Source organism: Sciurus carolinensis, chromosome X (genome assembly GCF_902686445.1).
Source record: "Sciurus carolinensis chromosome X, mSciCar1.2, whole genome shotgun sequence".
Taxonomy (NCBI): Eukaryota; Metazoa; Chordata; class Mammalia; order Rodentia; family Sciuridae; genus Sciurus; species Sciurus carolinensis.
Window position 1 is genome coordinate 102,994,561 of NC_062232.1, and position 19,232 is coordinate 103,013,792.

Consider the following 19,232-nt stretch of genomic DNA (forward strand, 5'->3'; position numbering starts at 1 on the left):
AACAGTACTGACAAGAAGAAGGAAATGATAGGTAAGTTTTGACAGTGAGGAGGCAAGAAAGGTTAACCTCCTTTTCTCCCTCCTGTTCCATCTTCCAGTCTTCTCCACCATGCTCTGCACTTCAAGAGGCATTGTACTAAGCATAATGTATAACCGCTGCTCTCTAAGAATATGCCAAAATTAATCACCCAGACAGATGGGCATTGGGTCTCTTCTTTTTTAGTCCATCCATGTAATCAGAAACTGTTTCTCCTTTGTATTCCTCCTGATATATTTACCATAATGTCATACAGAACACCACCGGATCTTGCTTTTGGCTAATTCAGTAATTCAATCATTGATTTGAAAAAGAAGCACTCAGCATATATTATGTTCCAGGCATTATTCTAGATGCTAGGATCACAGAATGGAAACCTTAGATATAAAAGTGGATAGCTTTCAGAACAGTTCCATAAGTTTTGCTCTTTGGTCCGTGTAATATATGGAAAGAACTGCTTGAAATACTAGTATTAGCATAATCAACAACTGTATACTGGAACTACTCCACTAATGTTATTTCTTTCCCCAACACATATCACAACAATCTACAAATGTTATGTAATAAATTATATTAAATAAAAGAATACTTGACCTCTTACAGCTCTCATCTTAGCTTTTAACAATTAAATGTTTATTTAGAGTAAAAATAGAGTGTATTATAGTATCAAAGAAATTGGTTCCCTCGAGTTTTATCTTGGTTAGAAGGACAATAAAGTGTCCATGTTTTTTTTTCCAAACACAGATTAGTTTGGAAATGTAAAAATCCCATTCTTTCTGTATTTATCAATCACACTGTCACTAAATCCAAAAATATTTTGAGGTAACCTAAAATAAAAGGCACAGAAGTTTATTGTTCTGATTTGTTGCACATATGTCAAAAGCAAAAGTCAAATAATACATTGAAGGAGAAGTGTAAAGTTCAAATTTCAAGGTTACTGTGACTGTCTACATGAGTAATTTGTCTGCAATTATTGGAAACTTCTACAGGGTAGTGGTAATAATGCCTTCACTTATAACCACATCAGGATAGGCTGGCATGGATATGATTGCCTGAAGTGAAGATAGAGTGTACTTCTCCAATCACAAAATTTTGTTCCCTAAAATTATTGTGACAGATTGCATGATTATAGACCTTAGTTTCATGAATTTTTTAAGAAAGATTAGATCTTCAGTGATCCCATGAAAGCCCTCATTTATTAATTGGTTCAACATACCTTCATAGAGAAGTCTCTGGTATGAACTTTATACAAAACATTTACGAATGAATTTTGTGTGCACAAAAACATACAATGAGACAAGCATACTAAATAAAGGGAAAATCAATTCACTTTTTAACTTAATAATTAGAACTGTGTAATTAATTTCCATTTAACATCCCTTGTTTGACAGATGTTATTTAGGCTCTCTTTCCTGTAAAGTTTAGATGATATGCCTCTAAATTTCATTCTCATTGACTATGGGGATACTAGTAGTACTTACCTCAAAGTGTCATAAGCATTAAATGAGCCATAACATCTAAACCACTTAGCAAAATACCAGGAATGAGGTAGAAAATAAATGTTTAGCTGTTATTGTCATTGTTATGAGCATAGTCTTCTATGTTATATTAACATAATTGTTATATTCACCATTATGATCAGAAAAAGTAAATTAATCTGTACACACTAGAAAAATGAGTAAAGAAAATTCAGAATTAGAAAGGAGTCATTACTATCTCTTTAATAGCAAAATGTGACAAATGTTTTAAACTCTTGATCACAACCTTAATAGAGAGAAGAGGCTTGTTTTTGGCTTTATTTTAAAAGGCACTGCTTCAAAAAGACTTTCCTAGTGTAGTGCCTCTGGATATAGAATAGTCTTCTTCTCCCTAGGGAATTCAATTTTTGAGTTTTGATAGCTGGGCAGGTAAGATCAGTAGGACCACCTTTTGGTCTCTTGCCAGATACAGTGATTTCAAGTAATATTCTCTTATTTGTAACATGGAACTTCTCCTGGGATTGGAACTCCCTGCTGAAAGAAGCCTAGAGAAGCAGTGAAAAACTGTTTGCAGCCTCCCTAGAGGAAGCCCCTTCATTTCCTTTGGAACCTGCAGGGTCCTTAGTGAATGAACTTTTTCCCTGGGGCCTGGAGTCAAGAACCCAGGGAATATAAGAGGGTAGTACTTTATACTAGCCCATTCTCCTCTAGGCCAGGTATTGCCCTCATGAACATGCCCTGTGTAGTTACACAGGGTCCTATGCCACAAGGGTCCATGATATAATGTTTTAATGTTCCTGTCATGGAATTTCTAACCATGTTTGAACAAGGAACCCAGAATTTTCATTTTGTACTGAAACCCTCAAATTACATAGCCAGTCCTGTCTGCCCTGAAGAGTTTCTAAACAATAGGTGGGCCTTGTTCTTAGTCTCCAGCCTTCCTGATGCTACTTAGTAGAGCCCATCTGACTCTACATTTAAGCTCAAATAAATGTTTCTGGCTCAGTAGGAACCAATTTTCTGTTCCACCCTGAGCACTGAGGATCCTTGCAGAAATATTTTCACAACTGATACTTCATCTCCATTCGTATTTTCTCTAAACTAAAACAAAGCAATAATAATAACAATAATAATATTCCTTAAAACATCAATAACTAACAGGCATTGTAGGTAATTTGCAGTAAATTAAAGCAAAAGAGACAGCATAGAAATTGGAAAGTCTGGGCTTCTGCATTGGATTTGAGGAAATGACAGATATCCTCCCCTGCTTCATTTCTTCATCAGTGAGTTATTGCTGTAGAATGTCTAGAAAGCGAAAGCAGTAGAAATATTTAGAAAGTTCACTATGACTTGAGCTCATCAACTTTCTCAACCTGAATACCACAGTATGGAGAGGATAGGATCAATGATCTTTCCCCCTTCTCTCTCCCTTCTACTTCTGTCTCTAATCTTTCTGTGATTACAATCTAGGTTTTCAGATTCCTGGTCTAATACCTATGTTTTTGAAGAGGTATGTATAAATTATTTGGGGTTTTTTTGTTTGTTTGTTTGTTTGCATTTGGTTCTTATGCGTTCTTGTTCTCAACGCATAAGAGTCGGGTTCCTCAGCAGTGACATTATTGACATGTGGGATTGGATAGTTCTTTACTGGGGTTGGGGCTGCCTTGTGTTTTGTCAGAGGGTTAGTTGTATGCCAGGTATTTACTCACTAGATGCTTGTAGCCTCTGCTGCCCCAAGCTTAATGTCCAAAAATGTCTCTGAACATTCCCACTTGTCTTCAGGGGGTCAAAATCACATCTAATTGATCACCATTGCACAACAACAGTTCACTACCTAAAGGAAAACTTTGGTGAAGTTTTTAGTAAAATACAAAACTTCCCCCAAAATATTTGCTCACACTCAATTTTCTATTTTTAATATTTTTATTAGTGCATTATAGTTACACATACTATGGGGGTTCATTTTGACATATCCATAAATGGATATAACAGTTTGTTCCATTTCAATCCTCAGTACTACCCCTTTCCCTCCCCTCCTCTGATCCCTTTACTCTACTCAATTGATCTTCCTTCTATTTATTTATTTTTAATCAGTATATTATAGTTATGTATAAAATTGAAATGCCTGGATTTTCTTAAAGTAGGGCATATCTATTTTCAGATATAAAAGAGAAAATCACTGATTTTAATTTTGTAGGTAATCACCCAGAAATGTGTGGGGTAGTTAATATGCTTTTCTTTTCCCTCAAAATAGTATTATGTTCATGAAATTGACATCACAGAGATTTAATAGAATATGCCCAAAACACACAGATCATAACAGATTAAACTTTAAGAAAACCATCAATTGAAATTCTTCTTCAAGAATTAGCCACAGGCAAGTATCCTAAAATTCAACTGTTCTGAGTTATCTTTTTATTCCCCTAAATACTCTGAATTTTATTTCAAAGCAAGAAACCCAGAACTTCCCACATCTAAAGGAGTGTTAAAAAACCTTCTTCCTCAAGATGGCTAAAGTCAAAAAACCCCAGCTGAAAAAATAGGAAGCAGAAATTAAGAGGTGGGAATGGCAAACCAGCAGAGAGCAACTGCATAAGCCCTATGTGACCATAGCTAGATAAACCATACACGTTAACATCTAAGCCAAGATACTTTAAAGAGTGAAAGGGGCATCACTAATTATTATACCAGGACAGTGGGCATAAACTGAATGGTTGTGGGTCCACAAGGATGTACTGTCATAGATCACTCATAAAAACACACTACTACCAGAGCCCTGCTATACTAGTTAACTATTGCTCTGCAACAAGATGCCCCAAACCTTAGTGGCTTGAAACCACCATCATTTGTCATTTTGCACCCATATGCAGGTTGACTGGTGTATAACTCTTCTAGACGGGACTCAGGTGGACAGCTCTGACAAGGGTATATAGTACCTGGGCCAAACACTGCCTCTCACTTCAGGTTTGTGAGTCAACTGGAGTGGCTCCACTCCATATCTTTCGTGATTCTTGGACCAACAAACTAACTGTGGGTCCACTCCATATCTTTCGTGATTCTTGGACCAACAAACTAACTGATACATATTCCTCTTGTGACATTTGCTGAGGTAAAGATGACAAACATAAATGCATGAGGTTTCTTAAGACACAAGTTGGAATTGGTGCATTGTCATTTCTGCCCACAAACCATTGGCCAAAGCCAGTCACATGGCAAATTAAAGGGCAAGGAAATAAACCACCAAAAATGGGACCATGATAAATGTGTGGATTCAGGAAGGAGTGAATAATTAGAAAACTCATTTGATCTAACACATGTGCTTTACCCATTCCAACCCTATTACCACCACCTTCACAAATACACAACCTCAAACATGGGAGGAAAAAAGTGTTTGCCTCATGTGGTGTCATCTGACATGAAGCTAGCTAACTTGGTTCCTAATATCCAAGCATGTAAGTGTCAGAATTCAGTTTCCAATTTTCATGTGTACTTGATAAATGGAAATTTGTCCACTTGAGTATAAAACATAGCTCTTCAAACAATTGGCACCCCAAATTTCTCAACATCTCTAAAACTCTAAAATCTATTCAAAATTTAATCCCCTTTCCAAGTAAAGTTGGGAGGTAGGGCTAGTTTTAGGTTGAGGGGTTAATTTCCCCCTGACTTGCCTATGGTGTTTCATGATGACAGTTTTTAACCTTCCCAGAGGGATAAAAAGGTGTACATTAATAAAAATGTCAACAATATCATCTCTGGGATGTAACCTGGAATAATTCACAATAAATTAACACTTCCCATCAGAGAGACGTTGCAGCTTATAAGAGTGTCACTTTGTGAGAAGTGGGAGTCCCGAAGCCATGTGATTTCCATCTGCAGTTTTCAAGCCCATTCAGAGCTACCAAGGGATAATTACTTGCTAAGGTGTGCCCATCCCAGCAGAATATTTTTGTTGTGATTCACTTCTCTCACATCCTCAGTCTCACAGCATGAAGGAGACTTTGGTCTAGTGGATAAAGCCCTAGAGGAATAAGAAATTTCATTTCCCACAAATTGACTGTGTGACCTTGGGCTGCTCACATACCCTTTCTGATTACTTAGTTTCATAGCCTATGAAGTGCCACCTTAGACCTTCTTTACTCTGAGAAGGATATAGGGAAGAGTCACAAGAAAGGCTCTGGAAGCCTATTTGCCTCTACCCTTAGGAAAGGAAATTATTCTATATTAGTTTCTCATCCTGAACTCTCAATATAGTATCATTCTCTCACAAACAGAACTAAGTATCAGACAGCTGCATCTTGAACTGAATTTAAGGAGCTGCATTACTAAGGTAACAGAAGGATGTAACCACTGAGAAATCTGACACAGACCAATGACAAGACTGTTTCAGCAAGTCATCAGGGTCCTATAGACACTTCCAGAACAAATTATTGCTGCCCAAGATTTTCAGAGAGTGATTCTTCAGGAAAACAAGGATTTTAATGGTTATTGTGGTTGTTTCCCAACTTCCATATCTTTCTCCCCAAATGTATGTCAATCTTGTGATTTGGTAGGGGAGGGCAAGACCCATCCTATATTAATCTCTGTGGATAGAACATAATCAGGTTCCCCCATGCCATGGTAATCAATTCAGGTAATTCAGAACCAAGCATGGCATTTCCTGGTCACAGGATTGCATCACAAATGGCCATATGATTTAGTTTGAAGCAAAACAAGATGGTGTGATGAAAATATGAAACCAAGAAATACTACAACCGTTTTGCCATTGAAAGGAGGAAGGAAAAGAAACTAACTAGGTTCTAAAAGAAATTATTGAATTACTGAACCTCATCAATTCTCAAGCCAGCCCTACCTCTGACCCTTCCAGGTGTATGAGCCAATGTGTCTCCATTATTGTTTGTACTACTTTTGATGGGTTTGTTCTTGTCTACAGCATGAAGCTTCCTAACTGATATAGGAGCTGAAGGGGTCAAAGCATGGTCAGTAGCTCTGAGGGTGTTTAAAGGAGGCAGTTTTGAAAGTGTTTAGTCCAGGGAGGAAGATGGTTTAAGGGGGACTTTAAAAGTAAAAGAAAATATCACCTCCAGATAACTGCCTCCATGCAGCTCCTGGAAATGTCTTCCGGGCAAAAATTGAGTTCCAAACATTCTTACTATGTTAAAAAAAAGCTTATCTGAAAATAATTTGATAAACAATTGATCCCTTGCTCACTGAAATTGGTATGACTGTCTCCTTCAAGAAGTTGCTATATAGATTTGTTTCTGGGCATATTAAACCCAGTTTCATGAGACTTCTTCTCTGACTCATACATGTACTCCCACCAGAAGCAGCTCCAACTAGACCTGTACTTGGAATTTCAGTTCCTCAAGACTGTGGATTTATTCAGCAACACCAAGGCTGACACCCACATTGAGGATTTCTGAAGAGGTTTCTGGAGAGGTGGTATAATAAAGAAAATGGGATGATAGAGAAGTAGGATGGTGAACCCAAGCTTTCTTAGATGTCACATCCAATCTTAATTAATCTTCAAAAATGGCTGAACTGTATCATTCTTAAAGAACCTGGGAATAGAAATGCAAGACACAACCATAAAAATAGTTTTATTCTTTGATTAGAATCTAGAAGTTTGGCCAGTTTTTCTGACCCTAAGATATTCCATCTTCTCTTTTTAATCGTTTGGGACTGAATCTGGAATATGAGAAGTACTTTGTTTTACATATTTAAACACCCTCCTCTGCACTGCCATGGAACCTGGTGCTTACTGTTTTCAGATCACTTACCATATTGCATTGTCATTGTGAGTGAATACATCTGCTCCTTCTCTGAGCATGAAATTCATTGAAAGCAGAAATTGTTACTTGCTTCCTTATATCTCTGGTGCTCAGCACAGCCTGTCATATAGCAGGTGGTCAATAAATGTTTGTTGAAGACATCAAAGTTTCAAGTCAAACGATGAGCAAATTATCTCCTCATCAGGCAAAGGATAAAATATCTTGGTTTCATCATCATTAAAGGATACAAACGTTACCTTCCAATGAATCAAGATGTTTTCTGTTGCTATTTTCCTTATTTTCAAGGTATCAAGTTAGCAAAGACAAGATTCAATGTATGATATAGATCCCTCTCCAAACGTCACTGGCCAATACTCCTTTCTGCTTATCCAAGTGCACCTGTCCCAAGCCTGAAACAAGTGTAAATCTCAGGAAGACAAATGCTTTTTTCACATTTCCATAAAAACTGCAATCGCTTATTATCTTGCTATTTAAACTGTATCACAGAGTTCATTTAAAGGTACAAATCTAGGGCTGGGGTTGTGGCTCAGTGGTAGAGCACTTGCCTAGCATGAGTGAGGCACTGGGTTTGATCATCAGCACTACATATAAATAAATAAATAAAATAAAGGTCTAAAATAAAAGTATGAATCATAGATCCTAAGACTAGGAGGTAACCCTGAATCCAGTGGGGATGCCTCTTAACCACAGAGGGAGAGCTAGATTTGGGGCTTTGTTGGCAAATTCTTGTGGCTATAATGCTACTAGTATAATCTCTAGCTCCTTGTTGTAAGATCAGAGATGAAGTTCAAAAAGTGTCCCACTGCTCTCTTGGGTGAGGGATAGACTGCTAAAGAATTTGCATGTATTATACAAGCTTTTCAACCAACAGCAATATGCTTAGTCTACCACTGTGCCCCTGCTGGCTCAGATGAAACTAGTCCAACTCTGCCAACAGCTGCCACTGACAGCTAAAAGTTGAAAGAGTGGCAGCAGATGAAAGTGGAGGAAAAAGGTAGTGGGCATGGGAGATGAAAACAGAAGGGATGGGTGGCATTTACAATGATGGCTTCAGTGGAGGATTTCCAAGTGCAGAGGCAGTGAAATGTCCTACTTCCTCTCATCGTTTGTTACTGACCCACTCTCATTACAGTTCAGGCCAAATGACAGTGAAGATGGCCACAGATCTCTGCTTCCACTTCTTCTCATGGCTGGCCAAGCATACATGGGGACCTGGCTGCTTTCAGGAGTGAATTGAAGTGGGCTAAAAGCCACCTTCCCACAGCAAAATATATTATTCACCTACCCAAAATCAAAAATAAAATCTTCTTACTGGAGTTATTGTTTTGGGTCAAGGCATTGAAGGCTCCTATTAAAATGCAACTATGTTATCTAAAAGAAGGAACATATAGTCCCTGGCACAGAGAAGAGACTCTAAATGTGGCATTTTCAATATTAAATTGTCACTGCCTGCCATTAGAACTTTAGTAAAGATTCATCTACCAGATTCTCTCCAGTCTCCTGGGGTTCTTGAAGAGTTATGATAGGAAGATATTTATGTAGAACACTGGTAAAGGTTTGGTAGCAGAGTCTGAGGTTGTGAATATGGTGGGGAGAAGGGAGTATGACCGCATCAGGGGCTTTTGGGGAGAAGAGGACACTTTTAAAAGGAGAGAAAGAGGAAAGGGTGTTTGGAAATTAACATTTATTGATTCTTCTGTGAGTCAGACAATAAATTAGATGCTTTCAAATCTATTATTTTATTTAATTCTCACAATCACCTTATAAAAATGAACTATTAATATTCCCATTTCAAAGATGAAAACTTGGAAGCAGATTAACAATATTGATCAAGATCAAATACTGCCTGTATGCAGTGGAATTTAGATTTGAACCTGAATCTGTCTCCTAAGTCTATGTTCCTGACTGGTGTTATCTACTCTGCACATATGTCAAGGGTAGTCAACAACTAAAAGGGATCTCTGTTACCCTTTTGTCCTCATTCTCCTAACACTGGAATAATGGGTTTCCTCTGGCTTTCAAGATTCTTCCTCAGTCCTAGCCAAGGACTGACAAAATGTAAATAAAAGATTTCTATGCATGATGCAGTAGAAAGAGACTATGCAGTATCAGAATTGATAGAAATCTGGGAAGAGCCTAGAATATTTTTTCTATTTGCCAAATTATTTTGAATCTCTTTGTTCCAGGCTCCAGATTATGTCTTGCCAAATTCAAAGTTCCAAAGTATTCAATGAACTGGCTTGGTCCCCGGACCCCTGTCCCCTGTGTATCAGTTTGGTGTACACAGGTATGAAGTCTCATTATCTACTTAGGTTAGGAGGAAAGGATATGAAAAGGACAATAGCAAATGTGAGGAGGATAAAATCTGTATTTTATAGAGTAGCTGTGGGCTAGGAATAAAATAGCTAGGAGATAAAGAGGATTATTTTTTCTCACCACTGGAGAACTTGGTTAGGGAAAGGAATAGCCCAGGAGGTCCAAACACAAGATGTTGTGGAGGGGACCATTCCTCACTTAGATCCAGACTGGACTGTATGACTTTATAGGCTCTTTCCTCCCTTGAGAGCAGAGAAAGGAAGAAGAATCTAGGAGGATCAATAACCTCTGGGGTCATCATTCAAGAGCCTAGGCTGCAACATCCTGAGGCAACACCAAGGGAGCAGGGCAGCCAAGGACAGTTTCCTCCGATCTTAACTTTCAGTCCCCACCCCCATCCAGCTCATTCCCATACTTCTCTCCTTAGTCGGTGGGACTGAGCGTCCTTTTCATTAACCTTTTAGTTACCACTTTCATGCACATACTTTTTTTTTTCCTATGCCCTCCAAAGCAGTCAGTCCCGCACTCTCCATCGACTACCCCCACCTCTCACAAACCTGCCTCAGCACTCTGAGTGGGGGAGACACACCTCCCAAAGCTGCGGAGATTGGGGTGGAGGTTGTAAACTGGCCTTCGGATCTCTGCTGTAAAAACTGAGCGGCATAGACTAGGCATGCGCAGCATCTTGGGGCGCATTGTGATGGGAACTGCTTCTGTGAGTCTCTACAAAGACTCTGGAGTAACCACTAACCGCCCCCAAGACCCCCCTTCTTTAAGATAGACACACAAACGCAAAGGCAATGCAGCCTTTTTTTTAAAAGGGGGACTGGCTGCAGCTCGAAAGCCTGGTCCACGTGAGGACTAGTGAATTTCTATTGATTCCCTCTCCCGTGTTGACAAACGCCAGCGCCTAGGCTTTGCAGTCCGCGGCTGCAGTTTGCAGAGGAGCTAAGCGGTGTGCGGCTTTAATTCCACGTCAGATCAACTTTGATCAATATCCCCCTACCGGCCCAATTGGGAGAGCCCAATTCACCGGAGCTGAGCCTTTTGCTTTCTCCTTCTATTTCCCCCCTCTTTAGACCCACCATCTTCGGAGGGGGGGTGTCTCAGGTTTTCTTTATAATTTCTTTCTTATTTCTTTATCTCTCTCCTTTGTTTTTTGGGTTTTGTTTTTCAATGTTTTGTTTTTGTTTTGTGTCTTAGGTTTCTCTCTCTCTATCTCTCTCTCTCTTTCTCTCTCTCTCTCTCTCTGTATCTCTATCTCTATCTCTGATAGGGAGAGATCGCTTTGGCGAACCCAGCTTGCAGCCAATGAACCCGCCTTCCAGATTGGTGTGAAGACAGAAGTGAGGTGGGGGGCGGGGAGGGGGTGTGAGAGATCCTAGGAGAGGGAGGGAGGGAGGGAGGGGGAGAGAGAGAGAGAGAGAGAGAGAGAGAGACAGAGAGAGAGAAGAGAAGAGAAGAGAGAGGGAGGGAGAAAGAGGAGAGAGGAGAGAAGAGGAGGCGGCAGCGGAGGAGGAGGACTAGTGTGGGGTGGAAAGGAAGAGTGAGCGAGAGCAAGTTGAGGGGAGGGGGTGTAAGAGCCGGTGAATTCTTTTTCTTTTTCTATTATTATTTTGACGACTCCCGAGTTGCGCCCATGCTCTTGTCAGCTTCGTTTTAGGCGTAGCATGGCCAGGCAGAAGAAAATGGGGCAAAGCGTGCTCCGGGCGGTCTTCTTTTTAGTCCTGGGGCTTTTGGGTCATTCTCACGGAGGATTCCCCAACACCATCAGCATAGGTAAGCGACAGCGAGCCAGCCAGTGGGGCCAGGCTCTTCTGCATCTGAGACAACTGCCCCGGCGGGGCTACCGCGGCCGCCCGGGTCCCCATCCTGCATGGTCTGGGGACGGTGACTGGGGATGGGGACCGGGCAGGGATCGCGGGGATCTGAGCCCCAACCAGCTGGGTAGTCTGGGGAGTGCTGAGGATGAGAGAGGGGTCTCCTGGGACTGATGGGGATGGCTGCCCGGTTTCCCAGCTGGGAGGAGCAGGGGAGATTAGCAGGAGGTTGGGATGCTGCAAAGGGGCGAAGAGTCGCGGCTTTTCAGCTCGCGGCTCTTGACTTTGCCATGGCGTGAGTGCAGCCACTGGAAGTTGTCCCAGGGTGATGCTGCCTGTCTGGTCGCGCCAGGGTTCGTAACCCGGGCTGAGGCTCCGTGTCCCGCGTCTCTGGCTCCAGGGAGACAGGCTAGTGCTAGGGAATGTGTGGAACCCACTTTGGATCTCCCAGACCTGGGCAGCAGCCAGGTCGGTAGCGGATGGGGTAGGAAGTGGGGGTGAGACAAGGAGCTGAGCGGGCGAGCGGCGAAGTCACGCAGACCACGAATTCATGAATTGCCGCTGTGTCTGTCTGGAACCCAGCTCTGGGAGCCGGAAGGGAGTTCTCCCTGATTCTGTCCGTATTTACAAGTCGAGAAGTTAGAATTGTTGCCATTACTGAACTAATCTCCTGTATTTTCACGAGGGAGAGTGGCTAATAGGGAACGGGATGGGGCAGCAAGAGGAATAAAATTGTGTTTTTTTCTACTTCTCCCTTTACACCGGGTAAAGATGAACCAGCTGTGGGGATGGGGGTGGGGGAAGAGTGTTTGGGGGAAAAACTACTGCTTAAGAACCAATTTATACTCTTGGGTGCATCGTCCTACACCAAAGCAGCCCCCTCTTCCCTTCCTCCCTTCCCTCCAGCCTCTTCTCTTCGGTCTGGAGAAACCAGGTTTCTCTTGGCCGAAATCTGAGTTCACAAGTCTGGAGAAACACACAGGTTGAAAAACAATCCTCAATTGTGCATCCCAGTAATACTGAGAGGTATATGGTGCCTAGTGCTCCCCTCTTTCTAACTCGTCCTAGGGTGGGGGAACACAAGCCAAATCTTGGTTCTTTTTGCTTATAGGTGGACTTTTCATGAGGAACACTGTGCAGGAGCATAGTGCTTTCCGCTTTGCCGTGCAGTTATACAACACCAACCAGAACACCACTGAGAAGCCCTTCCATTTGAATTACCACGTAGATCACTTGGATTCCTCCAATAGTTTTTCTGTGACTAATGCTTGTAAGTAGATCTGCTTTTCCTCCCTTTGGGACCTTGGGGACCTCATTTGCATTTTGCTTGTGGTGTTTGAGGTCTGCTGTGTGCTGGCTGGTGATTGCCTCGATAGACATTTTAGGGGCTCTAGGCAATTCTGTTTTCATGTTGCATAAATCAACCCCGGAGGTTTCTCCTGCAGGGCTGAAGGCAGTGGGCAAAACTCAAGGCAGTGGACAAAACTCTGTTTTGAATAATGTTTGATATAAAAGTTTCATTTTCCTCCCTGCTAAACTGGCATTCCTTCCCCCGCACCCCACTTTTTTTTTTTTTTTTTTTTTTTTTTTTTTGGCTGGGGGAAAAGAAAGAAAAAAATAGCATGGTTGTTCAAGGAAATTGCTTCAGATGGAATTTAAAAAAGAAGCAGCAGCAGTTTCTTGATTGAGTCAATTCAGGATGTACATTATTTAAGTGTTAAAGCTAGTGCCTGGCAAGTAAGAAGGAGTTGAAACTGACAATTGCCTAATATGTAGGAAACAAAATATGAGGAATTCCGCCAACAAGTGACCTTGAGGGACAGATCAGGCTGGATTCCCTGGCCTCTTTCTGTCCTAGACTATCACCTTTCTTACTAAGAGAGCTCTGATAGGAACTGATAAGACTACAAACTGATTGCAAGTGATGAGTGCCTGGCAAACTGAAAGGCAAGGGGAAGACAGTGCTCAGATGAATATTTGGAAAGCCACTTATTTTTCTTCTGGTTTATTCACCCCCACCCCACCCCCTAATTGTTAAGGACAACATAGTTCTTAATTTAGAGCAAGAGGTTGAGGGGGAGGCTTGGTAGAGGAAAACTGAATATCAAAGAGAGGAATTTCATCAGCCCTAAAATCCTTTCTGAATCCATAGTTGTGTCCCATGTTTATTCCTCTGTAAAGGGGGCATTTAAAAAAGTAAAACCAATCCAAAGGGCTAGTAGCCTGCTAAACTAAAGATTTTACTTGAATGGAATGTTTTGTGAGAAAGACCGAGAATTCTTGATCTAAGCTTATTTCACTTAAAGTTTCACAACAATGAGACCAATGATGACATAAAGCATGTTTTGTTTTTACGGTTGGTGTAGTTTGGAATTTTTTCATTTTTCTTTCATGGGAAAATTATATTTATGTTTGGTAAGGTGAAACTTTGTATGTGACATCCTTCAAATTCTTCTGTCTCAAAAGATATGTAATTTCCAAAAACTGTTGGAAGAGTCTCCAAAGGTGCAGGTTCCTTGGATCTGAAGATTTGGACTAAGGGAAAGGAGGTGAAATATTTTGCAAGTAATGTGACAGTTATTAGTGCTAAGAAAATTTTAGCTGAAGGTACAGATCCTTTTATATATCTGTTCTCAGATACACTGTATTAGACATTCTTTGGCTTTCCGACATTGATAAAAATAGGAATTTATTAATTCCTGTTAAGTGTGAAAGTTACAAAATGTCTGTCTATACTTTGCATCTTATTTAAGTAATCCCAGCCTGTCTCCACAGCATTTACAACACATATCTGACTCTTAATCCTGCAGCACTGTGGTCTTGTCAAGAGGTTGAATTTCAAGTGCAGCTTCCTAAATATCAATTAGAACAGATTTTAAACCGAGTACATGAAACTACCAGCATTTATTATCATGTTGTTAACAAATAATATTTATTTCAACTCCCTTCAGTGTCTTTCCACCGATGAGAACTAGGATAAGAGAGCCATTTAGCTTCTCAGGAATAATTGATTTCTAAGGTTTTGGTCCTGGTCTTATGGTTGAACTGGACTGACACCTGCCAACCTAGGACCATTGAAACCCTACCCAAGGAGCAATCAGGAAATGAGAAGTCTCACATGAAAAATCTCAAGTTTGAGAATAGGTAATAAGTTACCCATATTTGTGTTGGGTTGCCTTCATGTCTACCTCTCAGGGCATTTAAGAAACAACCATGGAGAAGGAAAAGCAAAAGATCAAAATTCCTCACCCTAAATTCACAGCACTTCTATTTACAAGACTGAGCTATGACCAGGGACTTGAGAATAGGACAGAAAGGATTTGGCTCAGTGTGCAACAAAAAACACAAAGCAAAATGATGACCTTGACCTTAGTTATTCCAAATACACATGTATACTTGCACAGACACACACCACACATGGGGAAAATATCTAGAAACCAGTGATGTGTACTCAGCTGCCTGTTGCACTCTCAGACTTTACAGCTCAGAAGAAAGAGGAGGCAAGCTGTCATCTTCTCTAGTCCCCGAAACAGTCATGTCTGAATGTCACAATCATTGAAAGGGTGCCAGATCTCAAAGCTGTCTCCCGGCAGCTGCTGCCTGGTAGCTTAGTATGAGAAAAATGACTAGTCCAACCATATAGTCTGAATGTGGAAACCAATGATTTCAAGGGGCCAAGGAAGTCTTGGACGTATCTAATCCCCGCTCCACCTGGCATTGATTATTCTTTTCCTTGTGTAAGTAGAGGTTAAATATTTCAGGTTTGTCATACAATTCTAGTTCAGTACTAGAATCTGGCAATGACCCCAGATTCCATTGCTCCAAATAACTACCTGATTGTGCACAGAAAAGCCTCTGTATCCTCTGGCCTCCCCTTCCTGAGAAGTCTAGGGAAAATTTAAGAAAACCCCACATGATTCCAAATCTGGTCATCCACCTCTCCTATCTGATGTGATACAGAATGGACAGTTGAAAATTAAAGAAACTTTCCTTTATGGCCATGCAGAATTACTAGTTTCAGTTTCTCCTAGCACTATATTGATCTCTTCTCATGATATTTTCTGCACCTTCAATTCTGAGGCAGACACATACTTTCCAGGGCATAGGTTCACAGGTAAACAGATACACAAAGAATAAACAAATGATAATGACTTCTGTAAGTGCCCCTATCCTCAACTCTACCTTTTTATTGGCCTGCTTACCCCCCATAATGTATTCAGAAGACTCCCTTGCAATAAATCCCAGGCATTAGTTACTTAAAGACTCTTCTTCACCAGCAACCAATTTTTTTTTTTTTTTTTTTTGCACAAGTCCCAAGAGGTTTGCTTAGGACAGACTCCAACTTCATTCTGTGCCTTAAGAGGCCAATAAAAGCCTCCCTAGCTTTGAAAGGTGGTTCATTTGGGATCTCAGCTCAGGGGTGAATTGAAGTTTATCAGCGAGACTCATCTGATTTTAAGCACATGTTTCCATTTGATAGGAATTAATAGTTTGATACCTTACTTTTCAATGTAGCTTGATAAACCCAGAAAGAAAAATGTGAGAATATCTGTTTATGCATTCATATACATATATAGACACTCATACCCATGCAATCAGTATGTATGATAAGAGATGCACAAGTAAGTTACTATCTATTCTTTAAAAAACTGGATTTGATCATCCTTGGCTTTGGGGGCTGTGGAAACAACAAGGGACTGCTGGGTCCCATTGCATGGCTTTGCTGCCCTGGTTCCTCAGGAAACATCATAGATTCCCTTGAAGTCCCCTCCTGTGTCTTGCTGCTGTGCACTTGTAGTGCACTCCACACTACACCGCCCCAGCCTCTGCAGTGTCAGCTCATTAGCACACAGATCTCATATTCCCTCTCCGCACTGTCATTGCAAAAATTGCTGTTGTACACCTTTACAGCCAACAAATGTGCTCGTGGATTACGCACAGTTTGCAGGAAGCAGGAAAAAGGCAAGTGTAACCTTAAAGGTTATACACCACGGAATTGTGCTGTAAACACGTTGACTTAAATAAAAATCTGTTGATGGAGGTGCAATGGTGATGGTGGAACTGAGAGTCGGACTTAGGAGTGCAAGCTCTAATGGAGCCCCAGGCAAAATCTCTTTTGCTAGCTAAATCTAACCCATCAGCAGCAAATTTTTATTCTATTAATTTTTTCAAGCCATTTGAAATATACCTGCTAACTGAAAACATGATCTTTTTATAACTGAGTGCATTTCGCTTCCAAGTATACTTACCCCGGACAGGTTTCCGTCTCTTGCCTACAGAGTCACAATCTAATTATCTAATTATTCTAATCGCCAGGATCCGTTTAACCATTTAGGTTCATTTGGGAAGGAAATGTCTTATTTGATCCCATGCTCTGCAATTTAGTGAATTTTTTTTTTGTTCGTTTGGATTTGGTTTGGGTGTTTTTCCTTTCCACGTGAGCTTTGGAACCAGGGTGAAGACCCCAGGATCACAGCTCCTGCTCTTAAATAGATCTTCACATCTTAGCCAATGTCTGCTCTGGCTCCACCACCTGATAAGTCCCCCATCTTTGTGCCCTTGCTGCTCTCCCTTTCTCCTGTCTGCTGACCATTCTTCAGTAAGCTCACTGGCTTAGCCCACTTCTCAGCCTTCTGGCCAGCTGGCTTAGCTCACTGAAGCATGAAGCAGTTGCCTCAGTGGTGCCAGTCAAGGATCTATGTCATCTTCTCATAAGGTTTATTATGGGATTTTTAAAAAAATCTATTTTTATAGGGGGAGGAGGGAGCAAGGTGATGCATTCATTTGGGCCACAAAAATAAATGGCTGTAAAGGTGAGCTTCCTGCAAAGTGTATTACCTCCTGTACAAGGCAGCTTCCTATTTATCCACTAAATGTGGGTGGGGGAAAATGGAACTGTTTGAGGGGAAAGAGCAAAGAGAATTATTTTGTTCTCTGTCTGTGGTTACTGCAAAACAATCCTGGATTTTTCTTCCTCTCTGGAATTTTAACTTTTTTCCCTAAAATGAAACTAGTTCTCCAAAACTTTTGCCTGTGTAGAGGTTGTTTTCTTAATTCTGCATTTCCCTCCCTACTTTCTAAGATCGAGAATAGTAGAGGCTGGTTCAGACTTTCATTTTATGTTTTTGACTCCTGATATATTTTTAAATTTCATTGTTCTGGGTAGTCAGAGGTGATTGGCTGGTTTTGTTATAACAGATTGAAAAATAAATGAAGCTGGCGAGGTGGTATTATTTGTCTTCCTTTGTGGACAAGAAATTTGTCATTTTAATACAATCGGTTTAAGGATTAAATGACATCATGGGTTTGAAGAGAGGGTCAGAAATTTAGAAGATGGATTTCATAACTTTGGAGGAGAAGAATAAACATTCTCACCAAGGTGATTTACTTTTGAACTTCTTAGATGGGGGCTGCAAAACTATATAAAATCTCATGAGACTTATTATCTTCTATGAAGGTCAAGATAATCATCTGTATAGTTTATGCATGCCATTAAAAATCAAGTTTTGACTTTATTCTTTTGGCTTTGATACTTTGGGTCTAATGAAATGAAACGTCCACAGGAGGGTGTAATTACTGCTGCAGGTGGGGACAATGGTTAGTTTTCAGTAGGAGTGTAGGAGTTGTGCAGACACAAAAGGACCTCCCTCCTTCCTCAGGGCTGCTCAGGAAGTGTCTGGGCTCCAAAAGCTGCAAAAAGCATCAGCCTGTGTGTGGGTTCAGCCCTGAGCTAGGGCAACCACCCCCAAAAGGGGTCACTCCCTAACAAAAGGTTAACATGGACAGAATTTGTTTTCCTAATAGTTTTATCTCTTCAATTGCCATTATTTTCTCCTGCTCTGTTTCTTCAGTTCATGCCCTTTTGTTGGTCTCTAACCACCTACTCACTGAGTAGCCCCTGATTCGGTATTCCCAGCCACACCAAACCTACCTAGACCTAAATCTCTTTTGCATCATAATATCTCTTTTCTTAATTCATCCTCCTTAGAGACTGGTTTCTATTTAGGGGGGTGGGGGTGACAGCTTTTTAACTAATACAGAAACACAGATGAAAGTGGCAAATGAAGGGTCAATAAAGCTGGCTTGAGTCATGGAGGACGTTTACAGGTCAAGGTAAAATATAAACTACCCATAGTATGTGAGTACACCAAAAACATAGGCAGGTTCAACTTCCCCAGACTAAACCTAAAAGTTTTGGGGGTAATTTGGAAAGCAGCCAAAGTTCACAGGGACTCATTTTATTAAAGAGTCTGTTGTAGCATCTGAAGTTACCTTGTAGGCACTGGCAGGAAGTGTAGGTCACAAAAGGATGATCATAGGAGGGGAAAAGGATAGTAAGGAAGTTGGGTCTCAAGTTGAAAGTTTCCATTCCCTGGGATGGCATATGGAATGCCATGTTTTATGAGGCAATATCTCTGTCACAGACACTAAATGGTAGACACTTGGAAGCCTAGCCAAGAAGTGTCTCCTCTTCATTCCTTTCATCCCTCCCTTGTCTTGGCTCAAGCATACATTCTGGCCTCCCTCCTGACAGAAATAACCAGCGTACTCTCTTCTGGATTTTCATTTGAGCATTGATGAGAGAAATATGTGTCTACATCCTTCACTCTGGATCCTCAGTTTCCAATTGTCACATGCTTCTTAAGCAATTATCCTCAGCCCAATTATCATTTACCTTTGTGTGGAGGAGGCAGGGAAGCAATGATAAGAGTGAGAAGAGGAAGCACAGATAGTAATGATCCCTCAACGCTCTGTGGCACAATTCAGTGTGGAAAAGGACTTCTCGACCTTT

The 19,232-nt window shown here is 40.9% G+C and overlaps 1 protein-coding gene across 5 annotated transcripts in view; it reads left to right on the forward strand.

Annotated features, from left to right (window-relative positions):
• The first annotated feature begins 11,107 nt into the window (after window positions 1–11,107).
• The window catches only part of Gria3 (glutamate ionotropic receptor AMPA type subunit 3), a 284,001-nt gene continuing 275,876 nt past the window's right edge, over window positions 11,108–19,232 (forward strand). For 3 of the 5 annotated variants that reach the window (XM_047535596.1, XM_047535599.1, XM_047535598.1), the window contains exons 1-2: window positions 11,109–11,399; window positions 12,552–12,710. In XM_047535596.1, coding sequence (XP_047391552.1) covers window positions 11,291–11,399; window positions 12,552–12,710 — 268 coding nt within the window. In that variant the 5' untranslated portion in view covers window positions 11,109–11,290. Of the gene's footprint in view, window positions 11,400–12,551; window positions 12,711–19,232 lie in introns of all 5 variants that reach the window. The other 2 variants (XM_047535597.1, XM_047535600.1) reach the window with 1 other exon arrangement.